General features: G+C 40.7%; 1 protein-coding gene across 2 annotated transcripts in view; it reads right to left on the bottom strand.

Moving 5' to 3' along the window:
* Nucleotides 1-16,410, bottom strand: part of LOC101113531 (chondroitin sulfate proteoglycan 4-like) — a 72,230-nt gene that overhangs the window by 27,630 nt on the left and 28,190 nt on the right. For both annotated transcript variants that reach the window (XM_060400433.1, XM_060400432.1), the window contains exons 6-7: nt 8,097-8,295; nt 4,397-4,528 (exon numbers count right to left, since the gene is read on the bottom strand). In XM_060400433.1, coding sequence (XP_060256416.1) covers nt 4,397-4,528; nt 8,097-8,295 — 331 coding nt within the window. The remainder of the gene's footprint in view (nt 1-4,396; nt 4,529-8,096; nt 8,296-16,410) is intronic.

Here is a 16,410-nt window from a genome sequence, read left to right as displayed (position 1 = left end):
TCCTCCCCCAAACTCAAGGAGCTCACCCAGGCTGCACCCTCACTGGACACTTAGGATAATATATTTTGCATGATTACTATACTCCTGAGTATAAGTCTCTTATTTCCCCAATGAGTAAGTCTTTAATTTTTCCCTTGAGGATTGACAGTCTTTTCTTAAAGTTCTTGGTTATCTCCCGCTAAGTCTTACAATGTTCAATTCAGTGTTTCAAGACCATCTGACTAAAAGACTTTATAAATCTCTGCTCCAAACCCTTTAGCAACATGCTGTGACTTCCGTCTGCTTTCTTCTCTCCCTCAATTCCCATCATGCAGGACAGATGGCCCATTGGTGAGACATGATCCCCTCCATAGCATAACCAAACCCCAAGGGGACTGAAGACACACAGTTTGCTATGAATATCCTTCACTGCTCAGTTATTTAACTCTAGGTCTGTGCAAGCTTATATTCCAGACCAGTTTGACAAAACTCTCAAGGTCCCCCACCTCTACACTCTTCGTAAAAGAGCCAGGTACAGCTCTGATACACAGAAAGACTAGGACCTAAGGCCACAGAATGTTCCAACATGCTATAACTAAATATAAACACATTCAGTGGTGGCATTCAAGGTGAAAAATTGGTTACAAAATTCCTTTCTGGGGAACAAGTTTTCCTGAAAGAAATAGAATATATGTATAAGTATACACACACACATATATATACGTGTATTTGGCATGCTGCGATTCATGGGGTCGCAGAGAGTCGAACACGACTGAGAAACTGAACTGAACTGAACTGAATTGATACTTATATACAAAATAATAATGAAAATATACATTAAATTTACTTTCTCTTAGTTGACAACCAAAAAGTCTGTTTAGAACTACAGCTCTTCCTACTTTAAAATAATTGAGTTAAAGATTGACTTTTCAAATTTGGCAGGGTATACAAATTATAACCGGGCTTTCCAGGTGACTCAGTGGTAAAAAATCCGCCTGCAATGCAGAAGATGCTGGTTTGATCCCTGGGTCAGGAAGATCCTTGGAGAAGGAAATGGCAACCCACTCCAGTATTCTTGCCCGGAGAATCTCATGGACAGGGAAGCCTGGCAGGCTACAGTCCATGGGGTCACAAAATAGTCAGATATGACTTAGCAACTAAACAGTAACAACAACACAAATTATAACTAACCTTCAAACATTCACTCAGTAAGTATTTTTATAATTATTTTGGCTTACCCTACAAATTCTCACAAGTTTCAAGCCAGGGCCTCTTTTTAAGGCAGTATACAAAGGAGGCAGAACAGCATGGCCCAAGTCTGCTGGGCTGATGATGAAAAGCCAATTGGTATGAGCTCAGTGGGAGTGATTGAAAAAAAAAATTGACTAATGCTGGGCTATATAATATTTTAATAATCTGAGAAAGTAAAACACAAAATTTCCACATAAGCACTGCTGCTTATTAAATTGCTCTGCACCACTTCTGGTTGTGTGTATCAATCCATCAATAACATTAAGATGGAGACAGACTAAGCAGCCACCATGATGGTCTTATTCTAAGGGAGCTGATATTCTAACATAGAGGCAGTCCTGGAACAGAGGCACATACAGAAAGGGGGGTTGTGTCAGCCCTTGGTCTCGAGGCTTACGATTCCTATCAGTCACCTGACTTTGAACCCGCCCACATCTCAGTTACTTATGTGCCAAATAAAGACGATCAAAACTTGCTTTTAAACACATTATTTTGTTTAAATCTTTATAACAACCCAGTTCAGTAGATTAAAAAGATACAAAACACTATAAAAACCCAGATGTCAATAGTATCTATTGATACCATCCTATAATAGAAATAGATTTTCTCCTATTATAGTTCTATGAAGTCCATAGCTCTATAAAAAGGAATAAACTGTCTCCAATATTTCAGGACACATAGGTCAACTTGAGTCTGATAAGAGCTACAGTAGCTGACAGCTGACACCTGGAGCCAAACCAGAGGTGGGACACAGAGAGTCCCCCTATCTCCTTCCCCTGCCAAAGGGCTAGCTAATAGATGAAGGAGGCAGAGGTCACTCAAGGCCTGCTCCCAGCAGGATCTGATATGGTGGAGGCGGGTCCCAAGGGAAGATGAGTCAGGCATCTGTCATCATCACCCCTGTAGCATTACACAGCATCAGGGACCAATATCCTTGGGAGGCTGCGGCAGAGCCAGGCTGAGCAAGACTCAACTATGCCTCTGGAGAGAGGATGAGGCCATGTGGTCTTCAGAATCACAGCCCACATCCAGGAATTCTGATGCAGAACAGAGGGGTCACTGCTACTTGGGGACATTAGGGTAAGAAGAATGCCAAGAACAACTGGACCAAGGGACCCATAATGTCCATCCCATCTCTAAAATCTATGACTCCCTCATTCTCATTCCACACCCACCCAAGCTCAGATCAAATGTAAGAATCAACTGATGGAAATGTACACGAAAATTCATCTTCCTTCTTACTGACCAGGGGCTGGAGTTGGATATAAGTCATGGGCTGGGGATAGAGAATGACAGAGAACCAAGAATAACAGACCTAACAGGCTAGGGGGAGCTGGAAAAAGAAACAGCTCACTTCGGGATCTGAGGATAATGTACAAGTTCTGGTAGAGGGTTCTTAGATACAGGATGCAGGGAGGGCAGAGTAGGGCAGGTGCAGTGCCTGTCGGAAAGGGAAAGGGGAGGGTTACTCAGGGCTGTGTCCATGGTTACTCTATGTTTTGCAGAGTTCCACAAGGGTGACAAGAGATACTTTAACATGTTTTTCTTGCTAAATTAATATTCAGTAAAACAGGTGCCAGAAACTCGAAACTTTCTAAGCTGTAGTGGCTATAACTCCCCTTGAATCTGTCTTCAATCACAAACCAGAGTTTAGCCAGAATAGATGAAAGGTATTTAATCTTTTGCAGCAACAAGATTTATTCTAAGTTTAGACCCTCTTTTTAATAGATGGCTGTATTTTTTTTCCAAAATATTAGGGTGTAGTAGTTTGCTTATTTTTTTAAACAACAAATGGCACTCTAATTGCCTTGAAAAATGATAGAAGCATTGCATTTTTCAGAGAAAAATTATGGACTATAAAAAGGTTTTAGAAGAGAAGAATCCAGGTTAACATATCTTCAGTTAAATTTTGATAAAGATTCTTTTTGTGAGCTCAAAGGCTTAAGGCACCTAAAAATTTCAAAAATTTTCCTTAAAATTCTTGTTGGTTTTTTTTTTAAGTTATGAACAGTGATTTTTCTCTAGGTTTATTTAGAGGTATGTAAGCTTTGTCTATTTCCTGGTTGCACAATCAAGTTATATCATTTCTTTAAGCCACAAATTCTGCCAACTTGCTGTGAATATACCACCTATTTCACACAGATATAAGGATTAAAAGACTAGTACACCACTAGCCCCATCATCTCAGTCCTGGTTGTACTTCAGGACCACCTGAAACTTAAAACAAAATGGTGGCCAGCACCTAGTCCAAAGAGTCCCATTCAGTTGGTGAGGCTGAGACACTGGTATTTTTTAAAGCTTTGCAGTGGTTGAGAATGACTGGCTAGAGTAACCATGGAGTGACCATATTATTAAAATGATCAATGTCTATATTTTACTGATAACATTGCTGTTGTTGTTCAGTCGCCAATTCACGTCTGACTCTTTGCAATCCACTGGACTGCAGCATTACTGATAATGTATATCAGTTAAACAAGTTATAATACACAGGGTTTTTTTAAACTGTAATGTAAAATTTTATTATTTTCTGTGCAATCTACCTCAGTGCTTTTGGAAAGAAATAACAAGTTTAAAAATTTTTTCTTCCTCTTTTATTTCCCTTGCCATTGGGTAAAACCTTGTTCTATCCTTGCAGTGAGGGTTTTGAGTCAGAGATGCTCACTTATATCTCTCCATCTCAGCCAGGCTGAAATGCTTGGCAAAAACCAGTTCAAAGGCTGTAGGGCCTCAAAGCAAGAACTGCTGGTCCCCTGATACACAAGGTTTTTTATATTCAAAACCAGAAAACCCCAAGATCCAGGTAGTCATGATAGAAGCTCTCCTGCTTCTTTAAGGACCCTAAGGCTAGTGCAGGAAAACAGTGTACATGGACTACAAAGATTCCTTCCCCCACTGCCCATCACCAGCATGCCCTCTTCTGAGGAACAGGAAAGAGGAGGGACAGGGGTGGGGGATATCCAGCCTTACTTCTGTTAAATTCCTGCAAAGACACAATCCTTTTTAGGACTTTGTAACTGTTGTTGAAGTCACTCTATAGTAAAAGATAATACTTTATACTATGCAGGTAGAACTTTCTGTATTTAGAAAGATATTATATTAAGTTATATTTCAATTTATTAATTGAAAAACACTTAAACCCCAACACTCAATGAAGTTAAAATCTTACCTGGGAAGATGCTCAGTCCTCTGTTTACTTCCAAGCTAATGATCAGAGCTCGAGCTGTGATGCTAAAAATTTGTCGTGGTGCAAAGTTCAAACCATCAGTAACCTGAAAATTAAAGCCTCCTGACATTGCTCCTTCAAGAGAAGAAATTACACTCTGATCAGTCTGGTCATTTTGCAAAAGCCACCCACTTTCACCTTCTCTCCCACCTGATCTCCCTGCAAAGCTACTCCTATCAATTTGAGAGTTAGTTAATATGGTAACCAAGCTCACCAAATCAAATACTGTCAAAACACGAAATGAAAAGAATACCAAAAAGGTCTACAATGCATATTCCCACCTCATCCTCTCCTGAAAGTAATAGAAGAAAGCAAAGATATCACCTCCAAGAAATTTTTTTAAAAATTTAAGACATGTTCATTACCTGTATTTTATTATCTTGGAGTCAATTTATACCAATAAAAGTAATACAAGGATGCTGCACACACATGCATCCCTTAGCAGTTTCTGAACTATTGATAACACTTGATGATAATGAAAATCAAAACTAGAGGGAATTAAATAACACAGCCCCTCCCCCCCCAAATACTTTCCCATTATTCATCTATCTCTGTTTCCTGCTAAGAGGGGAAAGAGCAAAGTGGAGAAAGACTCAGCCCCAGTTTTGTTAAATTTCTGCAAGAAAACAATTCTACTCTCATACTTCTGTCAAGGGATCAGTGACATCAACAAAGTTATAAATTAACTTATGTGTGAAACAGAAGTTGGGCTGGGCCCCTACTGATCCTGTTTCCCCGAGTGCTTTACCAGTCTGACTCCCAAAGCACCAGGCAAGATCATCACGCAGAGAGCATGACGACCACAGTCCCCTCGCCTTTTGAAATTGTTCATCCAGCAGTGAATGTGCAGCCCACAGGTCTCTGCATCATGTAATAGGTAGAAATGCCCTCCTCGTTGCCCTCAGGGACATGCGACAAGGAACAAAGGAGGCATGATCAGGATCTGCAATTGCCTACAAGTACTCCCTTAATAACATGATTTAATAAAAGGCTGGTTAATGACTTAACCTTCTCTTAAGTCTCTGTTATTTAAGCAAACCCAGAGAGTTCTAACTCCTTAAAATAAAAGGTTACAGCCTTTAAACATTTTTTTCCCCAATATACTGGAGTCACCATATTTTAAAAAAAACAGAGGAAGAGAATTCTGGGTCTGTTTAATTTAGAATAGAGGCGCACAGCCAAATATTATTTTTGTTTGTTTGCTCCTTTTTACTAGAAATAGCACTTTGAAAGTTGTATTTAATTAAATGTGAAACTATGGAGAAAATGTTTTCTGCTATTATGAATTCAGAAACAAAATGGAAATGGAATCCAAAGGATTTATAGCAAAACGAATACTAGAACAGTGTACTAGGTACACTGACTATCACACAAATTATGACCAAAGAGACAGAGGGAGGGAAACATGAAAGTGACCTGTGGATTTTATTGCATAACCTTAGACTCTCCTGACCTGACAGTACTTTCAGAAGGGCAACCTGAAATCATTTATCCCCCCACTTCTTGGCTGTATCGACCTACTTAGGTTGTTATGTGGAAAAATGAATTAGATTAATGGCGGAGCACTTTGCAGATATAAATGCTAAGAGAGACTAATTAAACCTAAGCCTTTGTCTGGGGCTGCTGAGGGACAGATGTAGCAGGGAGAACCAGCTGGTTTTAGCAAGAGGCTCATCTGCAGCTGGGCTCCTGCCACTATGAAGGCTATTACTGCCTCTAGGTCCATTTAGAAAATGTGATGGATTGACTCTCAAGAGAGCTTGACTTTAACTCTCCTTTTTGCTTTTTTAAGAGAAATTATTTTCTCTATTTGCCAAAAGCAAATATTGACCTGGTAGTTGACAAACAAATCAATCCAAAGAGCTAATTTATATTTCAATCCTTCACTGCAAAGAGTAACTTCAGCTCTTCAAACTACTCTGCCCTTCTATGGGTGGCAACTATTAGAGAAAGCCCAGCTTTAGAGTCAGACCAGTTCTATCTTTCTGGGCCTCAGTTTCTTCATCTCTATAATGAGATCGTTTACTCCCAATCACTCAGAAAACTTCTGCAGATTAAATGAAATGGGTCCTGTCACTGTATCTCCTGCAGTGCCTAGCACATGCCAGACAATCAGTAACTCCTTACCACTGCACACTGCTTAGTCTTAGAAACTCTCTCTGTGCAAGTCTCTAAAGCAGTTCTCACTATTTCGAACATATGATAATCCTTTCATAGAGATAAAAAACTTCTAGGCCCTTGCCTAATAATACCTGGATTTTTAGTATCTAGTAACCAAAACCACACATAATTGGCAGAAACATCCTATCAATTCAATGCCCCTTTAAATGAATTTTACTGTATTAATGAGAACAACTGCATACAATTAAAAAATAAAACACATGTGGAAAAGATCATTCAGTCTAGAAACAACGCTTTGGTACACATGTGGGTAGATTTATGATTTTAGATTTTATTGCAGTAAAACTAACCCCCAACAGGTCCCCGGGCTACAGGTTTGGAACCACTAGATAAGAGCAGTCACATAGTAAATGCTTTTCGGGTTATCTGGGAATTCTTTGTACTTAACTGCAGAGATAATCAGGAAATTACTACCTCTGAATTTAGCAGATTTTAATCTTTGTTTTCTTTATCATATTTTCAAAGAAGGTAATTGAAAGTGGCTGGAAAGATACAGCTTTTAGCTTTCCCATCATGCACCCCAGGCTCACACTCCTCCTCCTCCCACTTCCTCCTGTGGCTGAGAATGGGCAGCTTGCCCTCTCTGACCACTGTCAAGGGCAGCCAGGAAACAGGCCAGCTAGATCACCCCTCCTGCAGATGTACAGTGGTGATGTGACTTATTGATTTACTGATGACCAGAGGGAAGAAAACAAAGCCTTTTAATATCAGGGTCTCTTAGATTTACAGTTATATCCATTCATTCATCCTTGTAGTTATTCATTTAACAAATGCATTTGTTGTATTCCTAGCATTTGGAACATTACCTGGTACATAATAGGTATCAATAGGATTTCATTCTTACAACTAATTTTTATTAAGTCCCTACTATGTTCCAGTTACTGTTCTTAGGTGCTGAGAATGTAAGAGCGAACAAAAGAAAGATCCTATTCTTCTAGCCCTTATACTCTAGTGGGGAAGACAGACCACACACAAGTGAACAAATCAGTCTATACTACAACGTAAAGTAGCCAGAATAAGGGATAGAGATAAATGGAAGAGATGTGATTTCAGTGGGCGGTCAGGAAAAAGATCTCTGAGAAGCTTGCATTTACCTTTTTTATATCTAATGGATAAACAATAAGGACTTACTATACGGCATAGGGAACTGTATTCAATATCTTGCAATAACCCATAAAGAAAAAGAATCTGAAATGTACATATTTCACCTCACATAACAATGTGAGTAAGCCAAGTATGAGTTACAGGTACCCTCTGATGTTTGCTATTATTGGCCTTACTCAAATGTAAGCTTAAATGTACCGGCCTTACCAAAATGTGTCACTTTTTTAAAAAAAACTATACAGTCTGCAAGGGTTTTAGATGGCTTGTGGTTTTCCATCTGCAGCTATTAGGTTTGACTACATGTTAACCTTTGACTGAAACACATTTTAGTTTCACATTGCTTTTCTCAGTTACCTACCGGTGTGTACAAACACTAGCTGGCCCTCGTTGATCTGAGCCTGGGTGAAGTTCTGGATGCTACGGCCAGGAATGGACTTGAGAGCCAAATGTCCATTGCTGGGTGGAGAGACCAAGTAGGCCAGGTCCTGTGGGGAGGAGTCCCTATCCACTGCACAGAGTTCATCACGGGTAATCTCAGTGACAGAATTCACCCACACCTTAAAAAGAAAGAATCACAGATCTTGTGAGGACAAATTCCAATCACATAACACCAGTAAATTGAATAGCTATGAGACACCGGCCCCTTGCACAAAGACTTAAAAGAAAAAAAAAACTAGAGCAACTCACTCAAGTTTTTAAAGCATGATGAGTCTTAATTCAAAACAGACATATAATTAAATGCCAGATGAAATGCAGAGCATGTTGTAGTGTTTATTTAATTTATGAGATTTCAATAAAAAAAACAGGATTCATTGTTATTTATTCAGAACTAATTATTTAAACTGCATATGCATTTGTGTAAAGTACAAAAGCAATAAAATTGATGGTTACTAAGTACTGTCTGTGTGGCTGGTATATGCTAAGCACTCCATATGGAATCTCAAATAATCACAGAAACTACCCCATAGGGTTGACTTAAGGGTTTCTATTCATTACTTCAAGAAGCAAATGATTTAATCAGCTTTTAAATATTTGAGGGCAGAACATAAACAGTACATTTTTTATTTTTTAATTCTCCTTTATCCTATCCATCTTGCAGGGAAACAAATACCTAGTCCCCATGGCCTTGCCATGTTTACTATGCTTGTGTGTGTGCTGTTGCTTGGTTGTGTCCAACTCTACAGGACCCCATGGACTGTAGCCTGCCAGGCTCCCCTGTTCATAGGATTTTCCAGGCAAGAACACTGGAGTGGGTTTCCACTTTCTTCTCCAGGGGATCTTCCCAACCCAGGCATCAAACCCAAGTCTCCTGCCTGCATCTCCTGCATTGGCAGGCAGGTTCTTTCCCACTTGAGCCATCTAGGAAGCCCAGGTGAGTGCTTACTACAGTTGTTTCTGAGTAACAGTCTCTATTTTTCCAATTGTATTTAAAATCTATTTACATTATTCAACAAGTCATCCTTTTTTGAGCACCTGCTACATCCCAGGCAATGTTCTGGTGCTTGCAGTACATTAGTATACAAAACAGAGTCCGGTCCTCATGAAGCATACATTCCAACAGCAGGGGATAAAGGGATACAGGGAAGAAATGATAGGAATAATGAAAAAATAAATGACACCGTCTGTTAGAGAGTCACAGGCACTGTGAAAAAATTTTAAATGAAGCAAAATGAGATGCTCAGATGTTAAATAGGAGGCTTATCTGAGGAAAACTGGAAGGAGGTGAGGGAGGATCCATGAGGACACGTGGGGAAGAACAACCAAGAGCGCACAGCCCTACCGTGTGAGCGAGCCTCGGCCGTCTGCGGAGCAGCAAAGAGGCCAGTGCAGCGGGACCAGAACTAGCAAGCTGAAGAGCAGAAGGAGGCACATGGACACGGCCTCCAAGGTCAAATCCTGCAGGCTCCTGAAGGCCGCCTGGGCTTCACTTGAGTGCAACCAGGAATTACCATGGGGCTTTAGGTGAGCCGTAACCTGGGCCAGCTTAGTGGTAACAGATCCCTGTGGCCTTGTGTCAAGGACAGAGTGTGGGAGGCCAAGGATAAAATCAGGACAACAGTTAGGAGACGACTGCTATAATCCTGCAGAGAGAAGAGAGTGGGGGACACTGGAAAGGAGGGAAGAAGTGGGGAAATTCTGGGTCTGTCAACAGTTTCTAACGAGCTAGGTGTGGTGAGGTGCAGAAGAAGGAAGACAGTGAAAAGGACCTGGTTTGGGTCTCAGCAACTAGAAGGACCAAATCACCATCAACCGGAATGAGGGTAGGTGCGGGAGGTGCGGATCTGGGCAGTAAGAGAAGGAGTTCAGTTTTGAAACCCCCAAAGCCCCAAAAGTCACTTCAGTCGTGTCCAACTCTTTGCGACCCCATGGACTGTAGCCTGCCATGCTCCTCTGTCCATGGGACTCTCCAGGCAAGAACACTGGAATGGGTTGCCATTTCCTCCTCCAGGGGATCTTCCCAACCCAGGGATTGAACCCGTGTCTCTTATGTCTCCTGCACTGGCGGGTGGGTCCTTTACCACTAGGGCCACTGAGTTTTAAGTGCTTGCTGAGACATCACATCACATCTCATGGAATCATGCTGCTTGGGGTTTCTCTAGTCCTACGGTCATGTGATATTTCACCAACACTAAAGGCGGCGGCTTTATCACTAAATAGATTTTCACATTTCTCTCTGTATTTATAAAGTCATCCCACAAAAATACTGTGCATATTTCCAAACTTATGTGTCATTCTCTGCTCTCTGACAAGAACCTTATCCTCTTCTACACTTGTTACCAACTCTTTAAAAATTCTGTCCTAAACTATTTAGGAGGTAATTGCTCTGGTCTAATGGGCTGTTCTCTTCAGTAGAAAATGCAGTTTGTGAAATTAACTATGACTAAACAGAATTTGAGAAAGGGCGATCAGAAACTACATAGGATTTCTACATTTTTCTACCAGAAATGATATGCCACTTTAGCTATGAAACTTTGGGCACATTTCTCAATTTCTCTGTGCCTCAATTTCCTCTTTAGTGAAGTAGGAATAATAGAATTATTTTGTATAATGAGTGATATAAAGCACTGTAAAGTACTGAGAACAAGTTTTACCTGGCACAGAGTAACTATCCAATAAATATTATTTTTATGTTACTCATCTTTCTTCATCAGATTTGGCTCTGAGAATGGATGTGATTTTTTAATATTACTTAAAAGTCACCTAGAATGTAATATCACTCTTGACGCTATTCTTTTTTATTTTTTAACTTAAAAAAAAATTGGAGTATAGGGACTTAACTGGTGTTCCAGTGGTTAATCACCTTCCAACATAGGGTTTGATCCCTGGTTGGAGAACTGATCCCACACGTCACGAGTCAACATGCAAGTCTGCATGCCGCAACTACTAAGCCCGTGGGCCACAAAAAAAATCCCCCCCCCCCCCCCCCCGACACACAAAAATTTAAAAAGAATATTGGAGTGTAGGTGATTTACAATAATGTGTTACTTCCTGGTATACAGCAATGTGATTCAGTTATATATATGTATGTATTTTTTCAGATTATTTCCCACTATAGCTTATTATAAGATATTGAATATAGTTCCCTGTGCTATGCAGTAAATCCTTGTTATCTATTATACGTATAGTAGTTTGTATCTGTTAATCCCATACTCTGATTTACCCCTCCCCCATCTCTTTCCCCTTTGATAACCATGAATTGGCTGTTCTACGATACGCACCACACATTTGCTTCATCCCACAGCATTCCTCCATAATTTGGGATGCGTAGTTTGTCTGTTTAATGTTTGTGTTGCCAATGGATGCTCCTATGTCTTGGTATTTGGAATATGCCCACACAGGATTTTTCAGCCCTAAACTCTAAGCACATCAATTTTAATAGCTACCAGAAATACTAATCAACCTAATGTCAAATTGTAAGTTTTGGCTTTCAGTTAATCCATGAAAAGGCTACAGTTTCTATAAAATATACAAGTTGGACTGCCTAACTAAATTCTAAGCCCAATCATCCTAGTTTTGCCCTTTTTACATTTTAAAATCCATATATGAATCTTATCTTCATTTCTTCAGGAACTTGATTTGGAAACATACTGCCATTTCTCTTCCTGTGACTCGCAGATACTCATTTTTTCCAGTGGTGCACACAAAAGCTGCATGAAGCATGTTTTCCACTGTAGTTACTATTCTGTGAAACACTGTTTTTGCCCCTCTTGCCTCTAGAATATATCATCTTCCAAAACCAATGTAAAATCTGCCACTCAAAACAAGAGCTAGTAACCTCAGTTCTCCATTTCCACTCAAACAAAATTTACTTCAGTTAAAAGTCCCATTGCTTTTGATGAGACCGGATTTAATGCCTAGTCTTCGGTAACAGAAACTTCAAATGGGCAGGGACAAGAAAACAAAGACTCCAAACTTGAATTCAGATTTCAGTGTGATCCAAAGCCCAATAAAAAACGGCTTAAGGGATAAATATCTGAAAAAATTAACACTTGAATCTGAAATGATGTATTTTTTTTAATTCACTTTTAATTTAAACAGGACGTGGGATTTAGAAAAATGATCCAATATATCCAGATTATGATCCAAATATTTAAAAACCCAGGCCTTTGTTTGGAGTTTCAGGAGGGATGTGAAATATCTGTGAATGGACTATCCCACTCTTTGATCCTTCCAGGCCTCCAGGCCTCCAAGTCACCGTTTCGGACTTTGCGGCCTTCATTGCTCCACTGTCCATAGCTCTCAGAGATCTTTACAGTGATGGCAAGTGCTTATCAGAAACAAGCAAATAGTTCTATTTTTGGTATAAACAACAACAACAAAACAAAATGTACAGTATCACTGAAAGCAAAAGGTGAAAAATAGAAAAATGAAGCCCCCTTGTGGACACCAGTACATTTTATCAAGCATGCACGAAAATCACTGGTCATGCCTGAGTACAAAAGTACTCAGGAGAGCGTACTTCAGAGGAAAATGCAAAGGAATCACCCCACACAGTCTAACTCAAATTCCTAACTCCAGTCTGTCGTGCCGAAATGACCTCCTATACCACCAGTGATTGGTCATGTGCTTCAAAGCAATGTTGTTTAAAGTACTTCAGGAGAAAGGAGTGTGCTTGGAATGCTGGGACTGAGTGGTGAATGCTCAGATTCCTGCCTCTGCACTCCCATCCAGAGTCTGAGAGCCTCAGCAGTTCTACCCCGTCCTCCCGCCATCTTCTCCCACACAGGCTGTAGATGAGTCTCTGTGCCACCTCCTCTAAGCTCCGATGACAAGTGAGGAGAGTGAGCGGTCATGTGGGATGGTCTGAAGGTCTTGAGAAAATGCTGTTTGAAAGTCAAAGACAGCAAGAGAATCTGAAGACTCTGATGGTTAATTTTATATGTCAATATGACTGGGCCACAGGGTACTCAGATACTTGGTCAAATACTACTATGGGTGTTTTTACGAAGATGTTTTTGGAGGAGGTTAACATTTAAATCAGCTAAATAACACAGATTTCCCTCTCTTAGGTGTGTGCGTGTGTGTGTGTGTGTGTGTGTGTTACTCACTCAGTCGCCTCCGACTCTGTGCCACCCCCTGGACAGCCCACCAGGCTCCTCTGTCCGTGAGATTTTCCAGGCAAGAATACTGGAGTGGGTAGCCATTCCCTTCTTCAGGAGATCTTCCCAACCTAGGGATTGAACCAAGGTCTCCTGCATTGCAAGCAGATTCTTTACTGTCTGAGCCACCAGGGAAGCCCCATCTCAGGTGAGAGGGCCTCACCAAGCAGCTGAAGGCCTGAGTGGGACAAACTGGCTGATCCTTCCCTGAGTAAAGAGTATTCTTTCCTGCCTGACTGCGTTTGAACCAGGAAAGCCTTTACATGGGGCTTCTCTTATAGCTCAGTTGGTAAAAAATTCCACCTGCAATGCAGGAGACCCCAGTTCGATTTCTGGGTTGGCAAGACCTGCTGGAGGAGGGATAGGCTACCCATTCCAGTATTCTTGGGCTTCCCTTGTGGCTCAGCTGGTAAAGAATCCACCTGCAATGCGGGAGACCTGGGTTCGATCCTGGGTTGGGAAGATCCCTTGGAGAAGGGAAGGGCTACCCACTCCAGTATTCTGGCCTGGAGACTTTCCCTTGACTTCACACTATTGGTTCTCCCACATTTGCAGCCTGCCCCCTTGCCCGTAGATCTTGGGACCTGCAAGCCTCCATGATCACGTAAGTCAATTCCTTATAATAAACCAACAAATAATACACACACACACTCACCCTATTGGTTCTTTCTCTGAAGAATGCTTCATAATACAGAGGCCTTATTAATTCATATTTAGGACTGTTTTTGTCCCAGACTCTGCCACTGTCTAACTTGATTATTTTGGGCAACTCACTTCATTTCTGAAGCTTTCTCTCTTTTTGAAAATGGAAATAACAGTAAAACTCACTCTACCTACTTCCTCAGGTCCTTGGGCTTCTTACCTATAACCATGAAGGAAGACAGAGTAGAGCATCACAGTTACAAGTGAAAACTTACATCCTCACCTCTGTCACTTACTGTCTACTAGGGGCTCTTCCATTTCTGATCATGGGCAAATGTCTGAGTCTCTCTGTGCCCCAGATTCCTCATCCTTAAAATGAAAACCACATCCCAGAGAGTTGTTACAGATTCGATGAATAAATAAATACAAAATGCTTAGAACAATGTTAGAAGCAGAGTAAGTGCAATGTAAGCATCAGCGACTGTTGTTGAGGTTGTTGCTCAGAGCTGTGCGCACAAGATGACCAAAATACTGGAGCTTCAGCTTCAGCATCAGTCCTTCCAACAAAAATTCAGGGTTGATTTCCCTTAAGATTGACTGGTTTGATCTCCTTGCTGTCCACAGGACTTTCAGGAGTCTTCTCTAGCACCACAGTTTGAAGGCATCAATTCTTTGGCGCTCTGCCTTCTTTACGGTCTAGCTCTCACAACCATACATGATTACTGGGAAGACCACAGCCTTGACTATACGGATCTTTATCGGTAATGTCTCTGCTTTTCAACACACTGTCTAGGTGTGTCATAGCTTTCCTACCAAGAAGCAATCGTCTTCTGATTTCACGGCTGCAGTCAACATCCGCAGTGATTTTAGAGCCCAAGAAAAGGAAATCTGTCACTACTTCCACCTTTTCCCCTTCTGTTTGCCACGAATGGGGCCAGATGCCAAGATCTTAGTATTTTTTAGTATTTAGTTTTCAGCCAACTCTTTCACTCTTCTCCTTGACCCTCATCAAGAGGCTCTTTAGTTCTTCGCTTTCTGCCATTAGAGTGGTATCATCCGTGTATCTAAGGTTGTTGATGTTTCTCCCGCCTATCTTGATTCCAGCTTGTAACTCATCCAGCCCAGCGTTTCTCATGATGCGCTCAGCGTATAGGTTAAACAAACAGGGTGACAGCAGACAGCCCTTGTTGTACTCCTTTCTTAGTCTTGAACCAATCGGTTGTTCCATTCAGGGTTCTAACTGTTGCTTCTCAACCTGCATTCAAGTTTCTCAGAAGACAGGTAAGATGGCTTGGTATTCCCATCTCTCTAAGAGCTTTCCACAGTTTATGATCCACACAGTCATAGGCTTTGAAAGTGAAAGTGAAGTCGCTCAGTCTTGTCCGACTCTTTGCGAACCCGTGGACTGTAGCCCACCAAGCTCCTCCGTCCACGGGATTCTCCAGGCAAGAATACTGGAGTGGGTTGCCATTTCCTTCTCCAGGGCATCTTCCTGACCCAGGGATCGAACCCAGGTCTCCCGCATTGTGGGCAGATGCTTTAACCTCTGAGCCACCAGGGAAGAAAAGCTTAGGCTTTTGTGTAAAGCATAGGCTTTAGCGTAGTTGATTAAACAGAGGTAGATGTTTTTCTGGAATATTCTTGCTTTCTCTATGATCCAGCAAATGTTGGCAATTAGATCTCTGGTTCCTCTATCTTTTCTAAACCCAGCTTGGACATCTGGAAGTTCTTAGTTCACATAATGCTGAAGCCTAACATGCAAGATTTTAAGCATGACCTTACTAGCACAGGAGATGAGTGCAATTGTTCAACTGTTAGAACATTCTTTAGTACTACCTTTCTTATGATTATGTAATTTATAGTTATTATTACTGTTTCCCATGCTCTGAAATCTAGGAAAAGAAAAATCACTGCCTGAAATAATTCCCTACATTTGAAATTTTCCCTAGAAAGAAGTAACTAGTAACCATAGCTTTGGGGAAATTATTATTTTGTTGGAAAAACTACTCCCAGAGCTTTACTATTTTGATGAAATGCATACACTTTATATATCAATTTTCAGAAAGTTAACAAGCCTAACATGTGGCACTTCTTTAATTGTATTAAAAGTTGTCAGTTTCGGAGAACACTTTGCGATATGTTCCACACACACAGTTTTTCCAGGAAGTTTTCTGTGTTCATTTGTCATTGCTATTACACACTGTCATGGATATGATAGAGAGATCATACTTCAATAAAAAAAATATTAGGGGCAAAAAGTAAAGGATATCTTAGATGTCATAAACTGCCAACACAGGCTCTCGAAATAAGCTGCCTCTTGGCTCTTTTTCATCAGATCTAAATTATACTGAGATTGATAATAGACACTATAATTATATCATAAAATTTTAGGGCTCAAGATTTCCTTCTTCTAAAATCTTTAAACCAATT

The sequence above is a fragment of the Ovis aries genome, chromosome 16 (assembly GCF_016772045.2).
Source record: "Ovis aries strain OAR_USU_Benz2616 breed Rambouillet chromosome 16, ARS-UI_Ramb_v3.0, whole genome shotgun sequence".
NCBI classification, from domain to species: domain Eukaryota; kingdom Metazoa; phylum Chordata; class Mammalia; order Artiodactyla; family Bovidae; genus Ovis; species Ovis aries.
The sequence above is the reverse complement of the archived record's forward strand: the minus strand, read 5'-3'. Positions and strand labels throughout refer to the sequence as shown.